Source organism: Choloepus didactylus, chromosome 15 (assembly GCF_015220235.1).
Source record: "Choloepus didactylus isolate mChoDid1 chromosome 15, mChoDid1.pri, whole genome shotgun sequence".
NCBI classification, from domain to species: Eukaryota; Metazoa; Chordata; class Mammalia; order Pilosa; family Megalonychidae; genus Choloepus; species Choloepus didactylus.
In genome coordinates, this window is record NC_051321.1 from 48,117,667 (window position 1) to 48,140,911 (window position 23,245).

General features: G+C 34.8%; 1 protein-coding gene across 2 annotated transcripts in view; it reads left to right on the top strand.

Annotated features, from left to right (window-relative positions):
* The window catches only part of PRKG1 (protein kinase cGMP-dependent 1), a 1,297,582-nt gene that overhangs the window by 492,292 nt on the left and 782,045 nt on the right, over positions 1 to 23,245 (top strand). For both annotated transcript variants that reach the window (XM_037803756.1, XM_037803755.1), the window contains exon 3: positions 211 to 324. In XM_037803756.1, coding sequence (XP_037659684.1) covers positions 211 to 324 — 114 coding nt within the window. The remainder of the gene's footprint in view (positions 1 to 210; positions 325 to 23,245) is intronic.

Below are 23,245 nucleotides of genomic sequence, written 5' to 3' on the forward strand. Positions count from 1 at the left end.
ATCTTATCAGTGATTAAGAAGGGATGTGCTTTTTTTAAATTTATATATTTTATTACATTTCTTGCCCTGTATCATGGTGAGATTGCTAATTGCTTTGCATTTTTAAAAATAAGCCTAAAAATTTTTTTTTTAAAATGAGCTAGCACTCCTCATCTCATGTTAAAACTGTGACAAATGAAAAGAAATATGTGTTTTCCCCTCTCTTTTCAGATGGGAAGGTTGAAGTTACAAAAGAAGGTGTGAAGCTCTGTACCATGGGTCCAGGAAAAGTGTTTGGGGAATTGGCTATTCTTTACAACTGCACACGGACAGCGACCGTCAAGAGTAAGACTATTTTACTATTTTTCAATTACTTTGTGTCTTTTGTATCCTAGTCCAATGAAATGTGGACTAACTGACCCATGCCTCTTAGTTTAGTCTTTGTAATTTTATTAAACTATATTTTATTTTTTGCCTTGCAATACAGTTGCTATATTTGCTTTCCTACTGAAGAGTGGTTATCAAGCATTTCTACCTAGCCTAAATTTTATTGCTTGCTGTTATGAAAATTGTCCTTTTAATCAAGAATTCTCAAATGAGTAATTATAAAATATCATTTTATAAATTAAAATTAGAAGCAAGACTTTTGCTATTTTTGCCCTTAAAACCGTTGGGATCATATTTAAGAAATTTTTACCTATCTATTTTGAGTTGCTTTCCCCGCATAAATCCCACTTGTTCATTCAGTGATTTGGAAAAATTATGAGGAGTAATGTCCTTCATCTCATTCAGAAACCATTGAGTGAGATTAATCTTGGATTCTAAAACTGCGTCTGGGTATATTCTTGTCTTCAGCTGTTCATCAAGCTGTATTTTATAGCATTTTTCTTTTCTTCTGATTGAGCTTATTTTAAATTGGGGCAATAAAGAAGCTCATTTCCCTAATTTTACATGTATGTATGTATATGATTTTTCTAGCAACTTTGGTTGCTTGGTAGAAGCAGCTGCAATAGTGAGAGCAAAAAAAATTTTTCTTAAATCTCCTTTCTGCATATAGGATGCAATGACTGTATAATAAACAGAGCTGAATTCAAAAGCCAGTAATGGAAGGTCCATCTGTCTTTAGGCAGTCGTGTGAATTTCATGTTTGAAAAGTCCTTCTGATACATTATCCCATGGATTGTTTCAATCACATTTTCCTTTGATTAGGTATTGCTTAAAGAAATGTTATTGGCAAAATGTTAATATGAATTAGTTTTATCTATCACTGATATTCATCAATAGGTACAATATCATTGACTATTTTGAGTATATATTGGTTTTTTAATCTCAGAAGTAAGGCCTATGACTGACAATATGACATTGAAACTTGGATGGTAAAAAGCTCAAGAATGCATGGTCAGCTAAGTCGCAGAAATCATGTTACATGTCTTGTTAGTGAATCTGTATTTACTCATTGAAGTCAGTGCAGCATCAGTTGTGGTTGGGGCCCTTCTAGGATGCATAGGATACGTATTTGTTGGCATTGATTCATGACCTCTGAAAGCAGGAGACTCTTTCAGTTGATTAGAACTGCAATGGTTTGATTTAATGTGATCATTTAATTATATGACTCAAAGAATAATAAAGTCTAGTGAACCACAGTAGAATCTGTCACAGCTTTAATTTACTTAAAAGGTGCCTTTACTGGCAAAAAGAAAATAAAAGTAGTCATGACTTTATTAAGTGAAACAAATTTTAGTCTCATGCTTCATTTCCATGAAAAAAGTATGCATGTTAGAGAAAAAAAAATGGCCAGAATAGCCAATTTTGATTAAAACAGGGTTTATTGGAATTTTGTATAGCATTTTCAAGTTTTAAAATATTTTAGCATAAAGGGAGTATTATATGCTCCTCCTAAAGTTTTGTTTTGTTTATTTTTGCAAACAATCCTTCTTTCCCCTTCCCTAATTTCCTTTGCAAAATAGTTTTTTTTTTTTTTTAATTTTGATGAAATCAAATTTATCTATTTCTTTTGTTGCTCATGCTTTTGGTGTCATATCTAAGAATCAATTGCCAAATTGTTTCATGAAGACTTGCCCCTATGTTATTTTCGAAGAGCTTTATACTTTTAGCTTTTATTTGGAACTTTAATCCATTTTTAGTTGATTTTTTTTTTTTTTTTTTTTTTTTTATGGCATGAGGTAGGGCTAAACTCATTCTTCTGCATGTGGATATCTGTTTTTACCATTTATTGAAGAGACCTTTCTTTCTCCTGTGTATGCATTTAGCACCCTCACCAAAAATCAATTAGCCATGGATATGTGGCTGTATTTCTGATTATTTCAATTCTGTTCCACAGAACTATATGTCTGTCTTTGTGCCAGTTCCACACTGTTTTGAATACTGTCACTTTGTAAAACAGTTTGAAATCAGGAAGTATGAGTTCTCCAACTCTGTTCTTTTTCAAAATTGCTTTGGCTATTTAGGACCCCTGTATTTCCATATGAATTGGGGGATTGGTTCTTCCATTTCTGAAACAAAAGCCTGATGGAATTTTAATAAGGATTTCATTGAATTTGTATATTGCATTGGGTAATATTGACATATTAACAATGCTAATTCTTCCAGTCTATGAACTTGGGATGACTTGCCATTTATATAGGTCATCTTTAATTTCTTTCGGCAGTGTTGTATAATTTTAAGTATTCAAGACTTTTATATCCTTACTTAAATTTATATGTAGATATTTTATTCTTTTAGATACTATTATAAATGGAATTGTTCTAATTTCCTCTTCAGATTGTACATTACTAGGAATACAATTGATTTTTCATGTGTATGTGTTAATCTTGTACCTTGCCACTAGGCTAAATTCACTTATTAGCTCTAATAGTTTTCTTATGGATAATTTTGTGTTTTTAACGTGGCATTACGTCATCTGCAAGTAGAGATAGTTTTATTTCTTTCTGATTAGATTCTATTGTGGATGTTACTTTTACTTAATGAGTACAGAATATACCCACAAATGCTGTTTTACTCTTTATATGTGATACTGGAAAATGTTCTCAAAAGTGTTGGCTTTGTACAGCCAATCATTTGTCAAGATTCAAGATTGTATTGACTCTAGTCCATTTCTTCTAAACTTTCATCTTGCTAGTAATGCCCATTTGGAGAATCCTTCAAATGGATTTATCCACTTGGGTAATCCTCTAAGGCTGAGAAAAATCACCTTCCTACAGAATAGATTGTCTATTCATACCTTTTTATTTCTTGTTTACCTTGGTTTGTTACTCCTTTCTCCCCAACATCACCCTCTTTCTTTTCATTTTTGAAAATGTCATTGATGATCCCCTTTCTCCCTTCTCTCTACCTTGGTCAGCGTGAAAGCTGTCTAGCATTTTAAAGTATCTTTAGTCTCACAATCATGACCAAATGCTTGGTGACATGAAAGACCTCTTCAGTGTACATAAATCATTCTTTGTTCGAGTGAGCTCTTTTAAAAATTGTATTGGGCCAAAGAGATAACACTATTATCAAGTAAATTCCAATTACTTCTAACAAATGTGATCCTGACACCTTTGTGTATTTTTCTTAACTGAGCATTCAAAAAATAGTTTTTTTTCCATAGATTTCATTAAAGCTATCTGTTGACATATGCTGGGAAATATGACTATAAACTTGTTCATAGTGATCCAACTGAAAGAAGCACCATGATAATTTGAAGGAAGTTTTAAGGAAGATCATTTTTCATGTAGGAAAACCAATTGGCATTTTTCTGAAAATAAATAAATGTATACACTGGTGATTATGATAGCATTAGGAAGAACAGTTTTTAAAAATCAAAATCAGAGATTGTGGAAAGAAAATACCCATCTGAGGAAGATTTATATTCATAGTCTACTTCTATCTTAAGGATATAAAATATAAACGTAGCAATATATTGGAAGCAAAAGTCTGACAGCTATCTGGAGGTTATTCATGGATTTATATCCTTAGATTTTCTTTATTAACTCTGATATAAATAATGACAAATTTGATTATGTCTATCCAATTTTTAATACTCCAGATACCATGAAAAGGTAAAAAGATTCAATTGACATCTCTGATTTTTATAGCAGCAAACAACTTCTGCAGTGTTGCTTGAATTTTTCATGTTTTGTGTAAATATTTTGGCATTGTGTAGAGAAAGAATTTTAACATCCATTTCCAAACCCCATTAGCAGCAGGGATTTCTAGCGCCTTCACTGAAGACTTACTCAGCTTCCCCACCTGGAAACATATCATTATCATGTTTTCCTAAAGTGTCACTCCTGGTTGTGATTTCACTTTCACTACCCTCACAGCTAAAATAATATCAATTTGCACCTACCCTGGACCTCATCCCTTGTGCTTATGCCCAAGGTTCTTCAAAAGCACAAAAATGGAAAAGTTGAAGTTGGTAGAAACCTAAAATTGGAAATAAGGCATTTAGTTTACAAGTAGAGAGGGTTTGAATGACACATACTCTGGATTTGCAAGGACATTTGAATTGTCTTGTTTTACCTAGATTTCTCTCAACCAGTTCTCACAAATTAAGCAGTAAAAGCGGAATCTTTTTGGTTTTTGAATCATATGACCTTTTACTCTAATTTCAGTTGGACATGAATTGAGGGTTTTTTTTTGTCTCAAGATACTAAATTAAGGCCCTACTTCTCTTACATTTACATTCCAGTTCATCTTGCCCCCCAAATCTTAGGTAGTTATTATTTAAAGGCTCTCATTTGAATACATTCTGATAAAACCCAAGAATAAAAGATGTCTCTCTTTCTTAAGAAAACATCTTGATTCCAGGTCAAGATGGTCATCGTAGAAAGTTATCTGCAATGTATATCTTTTGTGAGTATGGAGGCTATTTTATGAGTTTACTTGGGCAAAAGTCTGAGTAGTTATTTCTCCTTAAATTATTTATAGCAAATGTTTTTTTTTAAATTTCCCGGTATTAAAACACTTCAATCCTAACAAAAAAGAGTGTATACAACTTACAAGAAATCTGAAAAATTGCTGAGGTTGATTACACTTGGTAAAAATATTTCTCTGCTTTGTGTACTTTCAAGTTCCCATATTTAAGCTTTCATAGGTTATTAGTGAAGGGGAAGTTTGGCTAATTAATGTTTTACTAAGAACCTTAGATATTTTAAGGACAAAGTTAAAGATTGTGGCCTTTTCTGTTTTTTGTTATTGTTGTTATGAAAATAATTTGAGTCTATGCAGTGAAATAGTTTGTATATTCCCTTGTAGCTCCATTTCAAACATTATATTATTCAAACCTGAACTGCGCCCCCTCCAAAAAAAAAAAAATCTTTTGACTGTCAAAAATCTAAAAAGATGAACGGGGGAAAAATAAAAGATTCAAATGAAAATTTTTGAGGAGGCATCTCCATGTGCTATGAGTGTAATACTTATATCTACAAAGTCAAAACACGGTAATTATTGGTAAAGGAAAGGAAGCCAATTTGTGTTATTAGTGGAAAGGAATCATAGATAAAGCTCCCGTAGTAGCTGTAAACCTTGAAAATGTCTTAAGATGACTAAATCATGGGGTAAGCAGTCAGTCACTTTGTAGGAAATATTGTTTAGAGTGCCAGGAAACCTCACATTTGTGATAAAGATTCATTCACATGTGAAAATGGAACAACATTGTCAGCTCAAACAATTAAGTTACCTAGACAGCTAATACCTTTGGTTTTTTTTTTTTTTTTTTTTTTCCTTGCAATTTTGTTAAGACATAGTCATATACCATACAGTCATCCAAAGCATTCATCAGTTGATCACAGTATCATCATAGAGTGGGACATTCATCACCACAGTCAATTTTTGAACATTTTCATTACTCAAAACAAAGAATAAAAATAAAAAAGAACACCCAAAACAACCCATCCCTCCCCATTTCCCCCTATTATGCATTTACTTTTTGTCCCCATTTTTCTACTCATCTGTCCATACATTGGAAGAAGGAAGTGTGAGCCACAAGGTTTTCTACAATCACATGGTCACGTTGTATAAGCTGTATAGTTACACACTTGTCTTCCAGAAAGGCGGCCAGTGGGTTGCAGTTCAACAGTTTCAGAATGCCTTTGGCTTTAATGAGCATGAGTAGCCATGTACTTCCTTGCTCTCGGTGTCATAGCAAAAGAGCAGAGGAAATAACTTTTGTAATGAGTCTGTTCTGCCTTATAGGAGGCAAATTAAGATGCGTGCTCTGCTTTCTATCACGAATCATGGAAGAAAAGAGAAGACATGAAAGAAATGTAGGCTGATCATGATATAAATAAATTGATAGAAATAAATTTAGGGTAATGACATGATCCTGGTGACAGAAACAATAGTCCAGTGATCTCCTAGGAGCTGTCATCACCCTGGACAAAGAAGAAACATAGCATATTATGGGAGCCAATGGGGAAAGTCTGCATACTTGTTTGAGTTAGACAGTATTCTTCTCCTTAGTAAAATTTTATTATATTTGCCTATTTAGGAATACTGTGAAATTAGTAACATAAATCCCGTTATGTAATCCCTGAGAAATACATTTATTTAATAAAGGAATCAATGCAGTAGGTACCAATGATGCCACATGAACAAATACATATACATCAGGTGTTCTTTCATCTCACTCCTTTATTTAAAGAGATTAAAAGTGAATTTCAGACAAAGAAAATAGTATTAAACTAGGTTTTTTTCCCTTTATAGATTTTTTTCTAATTTTGATGGGAACTCTAATAATCAGAATTTATTTGATTTATAGCCAACTACTTCCAAAAAGACTTAAGTCCAGTTTCCATATTGATTAGGCCTGGTACCTGGTCATACCTTAGTGGTGGTATGTGGGCAAAATTACCTCCTATAGTCAAAAGAAGTCAGGAAAGCAACAATACATAATTCTGTCTTAAAGTTAGATAAAATACTCCCTTCTCTTTAATTACTTAATCATCAGGTACTTTGAATGTTCCCTATATCTAGAGAATGGTCAGGCTTTAAATAATAGAAGTGTTGTTATTTATTAAAGGACCACAGGTAATTCTAATGAGTCCTTCCACAGTAACAGTGAATCATAAGAACACAATTTGATGGCTATGAGTGATGCACTGGACTCAGAGATTTGGGAATATGTGGTGGTGGTAGCCCATTTTATTGCTGAGACTGAGTGGTTAAGTGACTGGTCCCAGATCATATAGCTAGAGGGAGACAGATCCATAAGTCTGCCACTCTGCTATGTTGCTGCCATCACAAACTTTGAAAATTTGTTGGTAGTGGTTCATTTTGTGTTTAAGCATTAAGTGCATTTGTAGGACTATTTCTATTGAACCAAGGACTCCATTTTCACAGAAAGTTAGAGTGTGTGACAATTTTTCTAAAACTCTTAAACGTGTGGAGACCCACATTAAATATCTCTGTAACAAAAGGATGAATTTTGTAACATCATGATTAGAGGTACATAAGCTCAAAGACTTAGATGTGTAATGAGCAATTGGAAGCAACTGCAGGACTAGTTTTTGCAATGCGTTGAAACAAATATACTTTCCCCTAATAACTGGGATAAAACTTCATTGTTGACCATCTGAGACAGTGCTAAGTATTTCCATATTTCTTTCATAAAAATGTATGTCAGTCAATTTCTTTAAAGTAGGAATTATGGAAATTTAAACAGCAATTCAAAAACACTAAATGAAAAATTGAAGGAAATTACACTTTGTTATAAAACAGTATATTAGAGTAAAAAAAAACAAAAACATTGAGTCATGACAGGTGTGTTTGCCTTTGTTTCCCACTTAAATGTCCTCTGGTCACTGGGGAAATATAATCTCAGTGCTTCATTGATGAATCTGGGAAGCCCCTCTTTGACTGGATAATTTCCAAGTAATCATGACAACAGTGCTTTTTTTTTTTTTTTTTAACTCAGATCTTTAGTAGTAGCCTAGTACACTCAATCTAGATTGAAGTAATTTGTTAAAGCATGCATATAAGTGTAACAATGAATAAAACCACAAATGACAAATATATTGCTTATCATTCCAAACGTGTATAACCAATGAACATGGCTTAGGTTTCTTTATTGGTATTCACTTCAGTAACTTGAATCTACTGATACAAGCAGAGTATAAGCAGAAAGTTACAAGTAAACACAGATTAAACATGCAAATTTCTTTTCACAAAGGTCACATGTGCAGGTACATGTATTAGAAGTTTGTGTCTAGAATCATAGCCAAACTTTCTTAAATGCAGAAATGTAAAATTACATCTTGAAAATATGAAGATATGGTCTACACACTTCAAAACTCAAATGTTGCTTATACCAGAGATGTGTGACAACTGTAGGATTCAAGTGACAAGCAATAAGATCTCAAGAAATTAATACTGGTCAAAGAGAACAGGAATAGTTTTTGCATTTCACTGAAAATACACTGATTACTAGAATATGAAATCTAGCAGGAAATTAGAAAAAATTACAAACTCTAAAGCCAATTACTTAATATTTCTTATTAAACAACAGCATCACATTAAAAGAAAACTGCACTGTCATCTTAATTGCCAATCTCACATTAATGAAGTTCTCCAGAAATGAAAATGACAACAATGCTTTTTAACATAAAATATATCATCCCATTCATTGTCTAATGTAATCATCAAAATCTCCCATTATAGTAGGCCAGAGAGGTTGTCCCTGATTTTCCAGATGAGAAAATAGAGGCCAAAGTCATGCAGTCTGGTAACGCCAACTCATAAACAAACCCTCTGGTGCAAGTTCAGGTAGCAGTATTTGAAGCACTTGCTATAAACATCCAGTCTCTCCTTCCTCCAGGTGTGTGCAGTCTTGGAATGATATACCTAGCACCTACATCTGAAGTGTAGGCTTTTGATTAGGGAACTTGGATTGTCCATGCCCCAAAGTTTCTCGGTGTGGCCCCAGACCAGCATCATCAGTCTCACCTGGAAACTTGTTAGAAATGCAAGATCTCAGGCCCATCCCCAGACCTACTGAGTAAGAAATCCTGGGTGGGGTCCAGCAATCTATGTATAATGAGCCCTCCAGGTGATTCTGATACATCTGCAGTTTGAATACCACTGAGCTATAATCAACAGGTGGTTATTTTATATTAACCTACATATAGGCACACTCTAATACACGGCAAACTGTGCGTGTGTGTATAGAAGTGTTTAAAAGTAAATTACAGACAATATAATAAGCTGTTAGTGTTATTTTTAGGATCATTATGGGTTTTTTCCTTGTTTTGTGGCTGTTGAGCAGAGATATTTAAATAAAATTACATTTTTTTTGAAGAGTGAAACACAGTATTAGTAGAATACCAGCACTGCATTCATTATTAACATATTCTTTTGAAGAATAGTTAGAAGCAAAATTAAAAGAAAAACAGGTTGAGAGGGAAGGAAAAAATTAAAAAGTCATGGGATGCTGAGCCTTGCTGTTAACAAGAATCAGTTTAAGATTTATTGAATTTGATGTCTAGAATGTTGATAGGAAGACAGAAGAAGGAAAAAGTTTCAGTTGAGCTTTTGTTCTTTTGTGTGGTCATGCAATTTGGATTATGTGTAAACAAATGTGTGTGGATATTTTTAAGAGACCTACTCAGTTGGTGATGTCTCAATATACAAACTCTCTCTCATTGATGGGTTAAATCCCATTCATTGGACCAATAGTGGGAAAGTTCCTTTGTAGTCTCCCTAGGTAGTTATTGATTAAATTCATAATGAGGGTGCAGGCTTCCCAGAGGAATTAAATATCTCTTGGCTTTCATAATTAGATGATGAAAAGGCATCCATCCCTTGCAGTCATTGAGAAATAGAATAATTTTGAGGGGAGAGCAAAATCACTCTGGGCTGGATTTGATAGGTTTTATGGAAGAGATAGAAAGTGGCCTGTGCCCAAATTTAAGAGTGGAATAGTTCAGAGCATATGATGGGAATCATACTGCTTGTCTCAAATCCTCTGCCACTCACTAGCTGTGTGCCCTTGGACAAGTAATTTAATGTTCCTGGGCATCATTTCTCTTACCTGTAAAATGGTAAGGACCTGCCTCATGATTCTAGCAAGGCTTAAATAAAACAATGCCTGTGAAAGACTTAGTGCAGAGCCTGGCACATAAAGAGCATTCAGTGAACACTGTTGTGCTATAGTTATTGCTTTCATCACAATCACTGCTATAAAAGCATGGAAGAATTCTGCAGGGAGTTGGAATCTTCATTATTTGCAGAACCCCTGAAGTGCAGCTGAGGAACCCAGAGCACAGTTTGAAAGCCTAAAGTAGAGAAGTGTAGGAAGGCTTCGTTCCAGAGGGTGAGTTTCTAGGAAGGATCCTAGAGGTGCTGGTGCCTCTTGTTTTTTTTCCCAACCATTATCTGGCAAAGTTGGTTTGGATGTGTGCTTTGAATGATCTGGATAAGAACCATTAACATCCAATGCCAATTTACAGGGGAGGGTAAAGAGGAAGCAGTGATTAGTTCACACAGCCTGGGTATTCCAATGCAATATTTCTGCCTAGAGACAGGACTTTGGATTCTTAGAAGGTAAACAACATTAATCTGTGTTGTCTGCTAGTCCTGTTGTCATTACTTTCCTCCTGGAAGAATTCTCATGGCTTTCATAAGAAATATTTGTATGTGTTTGTGGGGTGTGTGCACATGTATTCACAAACCTGAGGAAGTGAAGTACATCGAGACCTTGGACAAACAAATAATAGTTGACCATTGGGCTTGCTTTTAGAACATCGATTGTTTTTTAAAAATATGTTTCAAATAATGACAACTATAGATTTTATCTTAAGGTTCAGCCTGGTATTCGAGATTTCTGATGTCCAATTTGTTTGTCTCCTTTGATCACCTTAGGAAAGATTCTTAATTTCTCCTATTTTCACTGTTTTCTTTCTAGAGAAAAATGCTGGCATTGGAGGTATTTTGAATAAGAATAATTGCAAAAGCTGGCCTCATAACAGATTCCAGCTCTTTATCCTCTGACCAAAGCCTTGGCCATTCAGCTATACTCCAAATTTGGCAGTTCTTTGTTTCACTAAAATGCATTTCCTCAAGTTCTAGAAATTGTTCATATTCATTGCCTTTGTCATTTAGTAATTTGAGACAGAAGTCTAGCAATTCAAATGGAATTTGCCACTGACATGCAATAGATAAAAGTTATCCATGAAGCTTGAGGATAACACGAAGCAGAATGGGCTTCTGAAAACATTTCACCGTAGTGAAATGGTCAAGTATGCAGCCTAAAATGTAATACAAGAGGTTTCAAGACTATCAAGATATTGAAAGTAGATCTTCTAAAATGCTAAATATCTGAAACTCAAATTCAAGTTAGAAGAGACCTTAGACATCAAGAATTAACTCACTTTGTCTTTATTTAGTTTTAGTACTAATAAAAATGGAAATGAGCTCTAAATATTTGGAGCTCCTTTTAAATAGACCAAGATACTTCAACAGTCTTAAATTTAAAGAGTGAGAAATAGAAAACCCTAAACAAAAGATGTAATCTTTTATTTTCTCATTCTCTAGACTCTCCAACATGTGTGTGGTGTTTTTCAATGAGAATGGCTTAGGCCATGGATGCAGCAAAGAATTATTAAAGCAGCAGGGATATTTTCCTATATCGAGTTTTTTACTAGTACTTGCTTGAATTAATTTAACATGCCTTTTTAAAACCTTTCATATTTTTCAAATCATAAAAGTAATACATTTGGCAAATATATCCATGTGAAAGATTCATAACCCCACTACCCAGAAAGAACAACAATTAACATTTTGGATTTTATTCTTTGCCACTATGAACTTTTCAAAAAGTTAAGATCAAGACTGCTCTGATTTTTAATGCATATGCTCAAATCTGAAAGTTAATCATTTGTTTATGGTTGGTATGTGCCTCTGCTATTCTTAAGGTTTTGTTTTGAGTCAAGGTGGCTGACTTTTGTCTTCATTTTCTACTTTAACTTTTCACTTCTGTGGTAACATTAGTGTGCCTTTTCTTCCATTCCCTGTCTTCCAATTTTTTTCTGCCCAACTTTCACTGTCAAAAATGTTTCTTTTCCATTCTTGAGGCACATTTCCTCATTGACACATGCAACTTGATAATTTAAACTAGAATAGTAACACTTTGTATTCATGTTTCATGAATACTTTGAATTGGAAGCTGTTATGCATGCCTTTGTCAATAGGACTGATTAAATTGGAATAACGGGTGGTAACTAGAGGATTGGTGTCTTTCAAGTGATCTATTCAATAATTCTTATCTAGTGGCACAGCTTCAGAGCATCTGAATTTTCCTCAGTTTTTGCAATGACATTCTGGGATTCTGATTTAGGATTTAAAAGTTTTCCTAGTAGAATCATTTATATGTTAAAAATTATGGAATAATTATTCTAAGCAATTTTAATTGCTTAGCAGAACCATTTCATTTGAAAGCTTGATTTATTTACAACCATGTCATCAGGGCCTCAGAGTATTAGTTAAATAAGCACAAGATTTCTGTTCCACGTGAGTTCTTAAGGCATATGTGTTCATGATATTTGACTAACCAAAGTAGTACTGCTTCTCCTATAAATTGATTTTCACTTGTCATTAATGCTTGAGAAAATGTGTTAATCCAACTAGTGAACTACCCAGGAACATTTTCATGTTTTAAGATGAACTTTATATACAAATAGAACAAATAAGCTGCTTTTGACATAATCTTTTTTTCAAAAGGTATGCTTTACATTGTCATTCCTTTACCATTAAGAGTATTCCTTTGCTTTCTTTTATTTATAAGGAATGCCCATTTGCTTAGGTTACTCAAAGCATCATCATTTGAAGTAGAATGATGACATTGCAGCTAAGTTCAGCTACTTGGGGACTTAAAAAAGTTGAAAAGGTGATCAGAAGGCCAGTGGCTAAGTCTTTTGGATTTGGCTATGAAAGAGAATGTGAGCTTTCACTGTGGTCCCACAGTTATTTGGAAGCTCATAAGTTTTTTTTCTTTTTGACAACAGAGTGTTTAAAACATACAGGATATTGACAGAAAGGTACAGATAGGAGTATTGATAATATGGAAAAAATTATAAATATGTTTGACAATTTAAATTTTCAAATTAAATGCCCATTGTCACCATGAGTTTTAAGGTTTAGTGGACAGTCAAAAAGAATTAAAATGAAGACAGATTTGGGAAGATACATATTGAGGAATATGAACCAAAAAGGAAATTATAATTGAGAAAATTGTTTCTTACAAATTTTTTTGTGGAGGTCAAAACCTGGGTGTATCTGAATGTTGAAACCCATGTCTAAAAAAATTGAGAAAAATGTTAGGAATTTTGTCTCTTGAGCTTGACTAGGTACAAGAGGGTCTGGAAATTAGAGGGCGAGACCACTCTAGTACCAAAGCAGATGGATGCACTGACAAAGAATGCAAGTCAGTCAAGATAGGAAACTTACACATAAGGGGGAAAATGTTGAATGTATATGGCATTTAGTGAAACTCATACACAGAAGGAAATATCTACCTTTTGGGAAAAAGAAAAACAATTTCACAAAAAGGAATAGTACAGAAAAAGAAAGATGGAGAAACTTTGCATCTTTTGTATAACAAGGCTGTTTTACTATTGAGACTCTTTGGTTCAGTATTATTTTAAGTGTACATTGATTAGAAAACCCTTGTTAATTATGGGTTTACTTGGAATTTTAAATCCCAGGTAACTAATTCTTGTCCTACTCCAACAGCACCTATTTTTATTCCTCTTAAAATAAGTCATAGTAGCTTTGGAACTCACTACTAATTAAGACTTATTTATTTGGTTAGTGCTAATATTTTCCATTCAGTATTTTAAATGAATCTTCAAGGAGTTAATTATTTCACCTTGAAGTGAATTTCAAATCTCTTAGCAAATTGGGGCTGTAATATGCTTGTTCTAATCACAGAGGCTTGCCAGCACTTACGGATCTTTTTTTAAAAAAGTGCTTATATATCATGAAAAGAAAACATTTTAAGTTCATCTACAGTAATCCTGTTGCATAATTTGGAAGAAAAATTAGCTTTTTCATTTAGGGCTTTCTCAGAAGCACTATTGAAGTATTCTGAGAAATATTTTGGAAAAACTTATAAGCAGGCATGATATAAATAACCCAACGCAAGGAACTGGAAAGATTTCCCACTTCCCCTTTCAGCCTCTCTTATATTCCAGGACAGACTCTACTCAACTCAGCAGACTGTGGTAATGGAGTCCAGCAGAGCCACGTTTGAGTCACAGCTGTGTTTCTTATTTACCCTAAATGAGTTATTTAACTCATCTGAGTCTCAATTTCAACCATTAAATGATATGAAATTAAATAACTAATATATAGCACTGAATTGCTACTTAGTGTTTGCCCTTCCCCTTTTTGAGTAGGTAAAAAGAGACAGAAAAGAGGGATATGCACTTTGAATGAGGAGAAACAAAACCACCTAAATGAATAGGGAAGTTTTGTGTCCATCAGCTCCATAGCCTCCGCCTCCTCCAGGCTGCGGCTGCCCTGGCTTGTCCACATTAGGGCTTTGCCTCTCCCTGTGGGATCACAGGGGCCCTTTGTCTCTGCCCCCTTACATACACCCGGGACATGACTACCAAGTTTAATTCATTCAATCATAACCATTCTACAGGAGGCATCCCTTTGTGTCCCCAGTGTAACTCACAGAGCTGCTCCCACACAGCTGCAGTCTCCTGTGTCTCCTGTAACCAAGCCAGCATGGCAGTGTGGCATGGCCTTTGTGTTGGCCTGACTGGATTGAGTTCTGACTTTATTTTGGACCATAGCAGGTTGCTTAATGTCTCCAAGCTTAAGTGTCCTCATTAGAAAAACAGGAACAATGAGACCTAGTCCATGGATTGCGATGAGGGTTAAAAGAAGATAATGTATGACAAGTGCAGAGTTTAAATACCAGATAAAAATATTAAATCAATAAATGGTAATTGTTATGACACCTTCTCTTCCCAGGATAATCATCTTAATTACTCCATAACTTGAGAAACAGAATCTCTTAAGTTTCCCTGAAACTTTTTTGCCTCTGTACCTTTGTGCAGAATGTTCTTTCCATTTATAATGCCTTCCATGTAAAAATGTCTGTCCATACAATCTCTGCCTGTTAAACTCAAACCTACATTTAAAAATGCAGCTTACTTTCCTCCTCCTTTGTTCTAACTCCTTTATCTTTTGTTTCTCATTCTGAATGGTGGTGATGTCTCTTTCACTAAGTTGACAGCTCTTTATATACCTAGAGTGTATCTTAATTAACTTGTTTTCACATTCTCCAATTGGAGAGGGTATGTAATGAATAAGGAATTAAATGTGTGACAGCCTTCAAAGATGTTGACCTCTCAGAAATTAAAATAATGGCATGGAGGCTTTCCTGAGACTCAACCATGAAGATTTCTTGATGATTATGTATTTGGAGTATCCAATACCACTCCTTAAGGATTTAAAAAATTCTTTTGCAGAATCTTAAACAGTCTAAAGGAAATGTTTTCTGATATCATGATAATATTTTCATTTCTGCCCTTACATTGTTCCAGCAGTACTTTCAAGGCTGTCCCTTCCTCATTGTGCTATGCTGCTAATTTGGAAAACTAATAATCCAAGCAAATTATATAAAACAAGACTTTTCTTTTGACCCATGAAAATGACGGAAGAATAGCTGTAAGGTAATTACATTCATAAGCTTTATTTTCACATCTTATTCTACTTGTGTCTGAAAATACTGTTGATGCGTGAAATGGTAAGTTTGAAGTAGTGCTGATAGATAAGCTGACTGAACTTGCTAATGATGTGAAAGGTTTACTTAGAGTAGACCTTGGCACACAACAGAATTCAGTAACCAAAGTTCCAATGTGTGCTTAACTTTTTAATGTTCTTTTAGAGGGAAGAGTACATTGCCAAGCCTGTGTTCCTTCACCTGAGCCATATTTTCAGTCTCTGGGTACAAAAGGTATCACTCTCTTTATCTTAAAAACCATCTACTTTCTCCCCTGGACTCTCAAAGAGAAACAGCATATTTCTTTTAAAATGAATTTTTTAAAAAAATTATGTACTCTGTTTTAATCACATTTTTATTGAACACCTACTATCTGTAATCCCCCATTACTGTGCTTAACACAGGGTTCCTCTATGAATTAACCCCAGAGAGTAAGGAATATGCTCAACAAATTTATGCCCATTCAAATTGACTGAACGAATGAGTTCTTTTTAAATTTGAATTGTGCTGCCTATATTTTCTGCTTTATCAGTCCTAGTCTCTGCAAATGACTTTGTATTGCTCTCAGCTTTTTCCTTTCTGGAAGCACTTTTATTGTTGTTTTTCTCTAATGTTTAAGTCCCCCAACTTTGGTTTCTTTTCAAGGTAGAGATAATTAGTACTGATTAGCAAAGAGGTCTAATGACCGATTGTCCTAACCAGATGGTTGCAAAATCAAAAGCATTGGATATTAGGAAAATTGGGCTTAATGTTGTTTTAAATTATTAAAGAATAGGGCCAAAGTTTTCCTTAGACAAACAGAAAATCAAATATCTGTCTTTTACTCCATGTTTTTGGTGAAATTGACTTCCTTAAGGCTGATGTACCTTTTTAGCCATATTAACAGATGTTAGTTACTATTTGTTTTTCCTTTTTAGGAAGGGAAAAATAGTGACCAGGCTATCTGCTTTACTTTCTTGGTTGGCATTGTTACACTGATAAACATCTAAAACATTTCCTTTGGGTTCCAATTATTGGAAAGAAACCACTTGGAATTCCTTGTGGAATTAGTTGGTCATCAAGGCTCCTGTCCCAAAGATTTTCTTGTTTTGAATAACAAATCTCCCACTGAAGATGGTTAGACAGAACTCATTTGCAGTAGGCGCCTGTGTACCAGATCTTGGAAGTAATTAGATTGCTTTGTAGCTTAGTTTCATAAGCTTCACCCAGTATATGGATTCTTAAGTAAACAAGGAGAAAATTATATTATGAAAAATGACAGCCCACATACAAATCCCCTCATATAATAAAAAGTGATTAAGGATGTTGTTCAAGTGAGGCAAAATTCCTAAGCATCTATCTAAGGGGTTTTACTAAAATTTTGTATTATCACCAAAAAATATCAGAACATATTAAATTACATTGTTTGCTTTTGTTATTTTTTGTGCTTAATGTGAGCTGTCAAAAGTGTTTCTTTGGAAACAAAGAGGTCATGGGGACACTTTCTTTCCTTTCAGTATTAATAAGAACTTCATTCACACTCTTATGCCTCAGAGAAAAGAATAGACACCATTGGGGTCATGTTACATCTTAAATGTGCTATAATGTAGCAGCTTGCTAACAGTGATAACTTGCATCATTAGCAGCTATTCACATCCTCAGTCAGGCTTCCCTATAGACAAGAGTTCTCAGAGGGGAGCAAGGAATCTCCTTGTATCTCTTCATTCACATACAGATGGGTCGGTTACCCTCTTGATCCCCCTATATTCCTCCACTTTCTTGAAAGCAGACTGCAACACACCTTCCTTGGTCTTTAAATTCCTAAGTAAATTATTTAAAATGACTCTCTGAGGTTTAAAGAGGGTTCATTGTTTTTTGTTTTTGTGGGTTTTTTTTTTTGAGGGTAGATTTTCCCATCCTGTTTGCCTTTTGCATGATTAGATTTGAGTGGTCATCTATGTTTATTGAGTGATTTCAAACTTGATATATCTTTATGGAGAAAAGTGATCCATTGTCTATACTTGAAACCTTTTTTAAGGTGTAGCAAAGTTTTAATTTTTAAAGTCAATACCGAGGAAGGAAATGCTGAATTAAGAACACAAGATCCCTATCATTCCTTGTGCCTTCAGTCAAATACTTTAATATTATCAGGAAAGTAATTGAGAAGTTAGGATTTAAGGACTGATTATGATTACTGAATCACTGTATAGATAATTCCTTTTTTACTTTCTGGTGTATTTAGTAGACATGAGGGAAATACCTGTAACCTGAACTGTAATCCAGCTGCTTTGATCTCTGATAATGATTGTATAGCCTTTATCTTGTGCCCTTGTGATTGTAAAAAACTTGTGACTAACCTTCACTTGTACCCATTTTATCCAGTTTTTCAACTTCAAAGTCTTATGATCACTAAAGACAGCCCCTAATGTTTATTAATGAAGGGTCTTGGGTCAACCCAGAACTAACACACCCCAAGTACAAAGCTATCTTGATAACAGAGGCTGAATCTAACCAAAATGGGCCCGCCTGACATGTGCAGTAGCTTGGACTTTAACCTACAAGTTACCTATTCCTCATTATAATACTAAAAGTCACGACCATCATCATATTAAGGCTGCCATTTTCTTTCATATGTTCTGTGACTAAGCATATAATCAGTCTGTGCATGTTCAATAATTAGATCATTTCTAATTATATCATCTGGGGCCATTGTACTCATTATCCTAAAACCTGCCCATCTTTTGATGCTATAAAACTATCAGAATTACTGTAGTTCAGGGAGAGAGATGGCCATCTGTTCTCCTGCCTCCTGCCTAGCAATAAACTCTTTCTCTCTTTGAAACCCCAGTGTCTCAGAATTGGTCATTTGAGTGCATCTGGCAAAAGAATCCACCGCCTTGGTCTGGTAACAATAATTTACAGACATTGGCTTGCAACTTAATTTCATGCCTATCTAACAAAAGGATTCTACCTCCGAAATCCTTGAACTCAATTCACCAGTGCTCACTGTTTTGTTACTCTGTAATTTTTAAATTCTATAGTGAAGTGGTAATTTTTAAATTCTATAGTGAAGTCGTTATCTCTTCTGCAGAATATTGTCCTTCAAGGGGTGATCTGTCTGCAAATTCCAATTAGTATTCATATCACTCTTCCACGTTTGATAAAGGGCATCATTAGATCTTGGGAGGGTGTGAGAGAGCATTTGCTAGATGCAAGGAGTGCACGCATCAATAGGTTGAAAGGGGAAAAGGAAAAATCTCAAGTTAAAAAGTACATGAACTTTACAAATATTGCCAAGCCAATAACACTGTTGAAGTCACACAAATACAAACACTCTCATTCTAGAATACTGTATATAGAATTTGAATTCCTAAAGTTTAAAAGTTCTGAACCCTTGTATCCTACAATTTTTAAAATGAAAATGCATTTAAAGAATGCAAATTTCAATTTGACATCTTTGTCAGGGACAGTTGTAATTTACCAAGAAATTTGGGGTTTGGTGCTTGGCAGGTATATTTCCATGTTTTTCATTTATTAATGTATAAGTTGTTGAAAAATAGTACTGTACTTTACAAGTGTGAACTCTAGTCAGAAAAATAAACATTAAATTTTAAGTAGGAATAATGGGAGTCAGAGACAAAGTGTGAGAAATTATTAGGGAGTTGTGGTAGGTAGCTTCCAACGTGGCTTCAGGAGATCCCTGACTCCTGATCTTTATGCCCTGGTATAATCCCCTTCCCTTGAGCGTGGGCTGGACTGGTGACTTGCTTGTAATGACCAGAATACAGCAAAAAAACTGGTGGATGCCGCTTCTGTGATTATATTACAAAATACTGTGACTTCTGTCTTGTTGGCACTCTTCCTGTTACCTTCTGACTTGCACACTCTGATGAAGTCAGCTGTCCTGTTGGAGTGGCCCATGTGGCAAGGAACTGAGGACTACCTCTGGCCAGTAGCCACTGAGGAACTGAGGTCCTCAGTCCAACAACCTGTGAGGAACTGAATTCTGCTAAAATCTTCAGTGAGCTTGGAAGTGGATCCTTCCCAATTGAACCCTGAAATGTCTGCAGCCCTGGCTGACATCTTGATTATAGGCAGAGCCATGAGAGATCTTGAAGCAGAGGATCCAGTTGAGCCATGCACAGATTCCTGACCCACAGAAACTGAGATAAGAAATGTGTGTTACTTTAATTTTTACCTCATTGAGTTTGGAGGTAATGAGTTATGCATCAACAGGTAACTAATTCAGGAGTGTTATCCATCAATGTACCATTAATTTCATTTTAAAATTGAGACACTACCTTAAGTTTCTATAAACTCAATAAATATTTAATTGAGTACCACTCTTGGTAAGTTACTAGGCACTGAGACTTTTAAAGACCACTGGGTAAAGCAAAACAAATGACAAAAGCAAGCCTATAACTTCTGTTATAAGTACAATGCAACTACTTAAAGCCCTTTAGGAATATAAAACATGGGGAGCTTGTCTTAGATTAAGGGACCTGGAAAAGTGACATTTAGTCTGAGACCTGAAAGATGAATAAGCATTAGCCAGGTTGGATAATAAATTAAAAGTCAAGAGGAGCTTTAAACAATTGGAGCAACAGGCTGGTGTGATGGAGTCTGAAAAGGGAGGTAGGGGCCAGATCATGTAGGGCTATGTAATTCCTGACGAAGATTTCCTTAAAAGTAATAAGAAATCAGTGATGTATCTCAGGCATGGGTGATATCTACATTTTAAAAATATGACTCTGGCAGGTGTGTGAAGAGACTGAAAGAGTCGAGAATAGAAAATGAGAAAGCTCTTGAAGTATCCCAGACAAGAGATGATTTTAACTAGATTGGTGGTAGTGGACAGAAGTTAGCAGATTCAGCATATACTTAGAGGTAGAATTCAAAGACTTGGTAATGGATGTTGTGGGAAATAAGAGAAAAAATAGATAAATCCAAGACTTATGGAATTAGTTACTGAGTAGATGAAGGTGCCATTTATTGGTAACATAGGAGTAGAAACAGATTTTGGAAAGGGGATATGCTCTAGAGTTTAGGTTTGAAGCATTAAGATGCCTGAAAGATATCATATAAGAAGACATTTGGATACCTAAGACGGCAACGTTTCAAAATTAGAAAGCCAATGATTTTTATATAGGCATAATTAACCTCAACAGCTGACCTATGCCAGGTCTAATGCTTCCCATACTAAACAGCAAGGTAGGAGCTTTCCTGCAGAGAAAGCACTGTATGAGAAAGATGGAGAAGGTATGGTAGTGATTGAAATCAACAGGCTTCATCATGGCCTGAAGATAAAAATCGGTTTTAGATATTATTTTTGACAGAATTTCCTTTCCTTGTGAAAACCACAGAATAGTTTCTAAAGAACCATTATCCCTCTTAAAATTAAGTGAACTTCTCATGAGTTTGTAATGTATAGAATGCATCCTTGTTGACATGTAATAAGCACATTTTAAGTGTGTAATATACTGTGCTGGGATGAGAAGAGACATGACAAAGATCCAAGTGATGTTATATTTTAGTTAAGTTCAGGTAACACATAAGTGCAACATGAGAGAGGAATGACCAGACGTTACTCAAAGTGGTTCAAACAAATGTTAAGACAGTCTTAAGTAGTTTGTCTCACCATGAGAGAAAGAAAAAGTTAAGCCAAAAAAATAACCTGAACAATGGAGCTCATGATTTATCGACACATAGTTTCTGTACATATCCCTGCCAAATACAAGCAAGTGTAGTTGGAACCAAATTAAAAATCATTTCATGGCAGATATCATTAATATAGAATCAAAACGTATTTTAGTTATCCATAGGATTTTTTTAGTTCCTAATGTTTGGAGACTGAAGAGAAATAATGAATCGGAAATAGCTGAACATCTCTCATTTTAATATAGTCATAAATATTCACAAATTGATTTCTATTTGTGTCTGTTTTCTACCACGTGTCGATAGCTCATGGTTCTAGAATTAAATAAGACTGCAGTGTAATCAATGTAGTCATTGGGAAAATTCTCACAACCTAATTTCAATTCTTCATAAGTAATACATATGATAAACACCAAATCAGCTATGGTTTATTTGGTGACCTGCAGGCCCACCTTACCCTATATGTATGAAAATTCGAAACAGTATGAATGGTTTTCTAAAAATTGATTGTATTGGTTCTTATAGTCGTAATCCTTCTTTAATATATTGACGTTGAACTGTTACCGATCGAATGAGGGAATTCTCTGCCAAAAGCACACAAATTACCAATTCCTGAGACTTTGAGTTTCAAAGCGAGAAAGAGTTTATTCCCACATGAAGCAAGAAAAACAGATAACCTATGGTCCTAAAATCTATTTCCCTGAACTGCAGTAACTCTGAGTTTTATAGTATTAAAAGTTGGGCAGGATTAGAATAGTGAATATAATGGCTCAAGATGAAAAAGATAGAGATGATCTAATTATTGAGCATTCACAGACTGATTAGATGCCTAGTCACAGAATGCATGTAAGGAAATGGTGGACTTAGCATGATGATGGGCATGAATTTTAGTATTATAAGTCATAGATCACTTATAGATGAAGATTTACGCTACTGCTCATGTCAGGCAGGACAATTCTGGTTAGATATAGCTTTGTCTCGCAAGATAGCTTAAGAATTGGGGTGGATTAGTTCTCACTCAAGTTCCTACATTAATAAACCTCAAGGGGCTGTCTAGTGATCACAAGACTTTAAAGTTGTAAAACAGGGATAAGGGGGGTACAAGTAGGGCCAGTCATGAGTTATCACGAGGCTTTTACAATCATAAGGTAAAGACACAATCATGACCAAAGACCAAGGCACATGGGTTGCATTTCAGTGAGTTTCAGTAGACTCAGATATTTGCTTTTATTCTCTGATAAAAGTAAAAAGGCATCTACATAATAATTCAGTAATCATCATTTATTAACTCTTAGCTTCTTGGTTACAGAACTTGATATGTAACATTTTTAACATGACAATTCTCTAAGGGTCCTTTGGTCTAAATGGATTTTAAGTGGACAAAGTTAAATTCCTAATGGTATTGCCCTTTTAAAGAGCTGTTGTGTGCAAGGTAAATCAATATAACTGTAGAAAGACGCAATAAAAAAAGTTTTTAGCACTGGAAGTGTGAAAAACTCATTACATTTCAGGAATTAGATTTTCTTTCTGAATATAATTGGAATGGAAGTATTGTATTTGGCTGACAATAAACCAGCCAAATAAACCAGCTATGCAGTAGACTTTGACATCTATATTTACCGCTGGTTGCTGTTTGTGCAGACCTTCACTTTGAGTTGATATATAATCATGCTTTGACGTGTTTAACAAGGTTTCTAATCTTTGAATCTTCTATTCAAAACCAAGCAGAGTGTGATTAGATAAAAGCTATGTGACATTAAAAATTTAAATACCTACACACATCATCTAGATAAACTCAAGAATAAAAATGTTTGCCTCACAGCCCCACACAGGCCTTTCTATAGCGTAGATACATGGGATTTCTATAGCGTAGACATAGACAGGCTCCCTGTGTTCAGT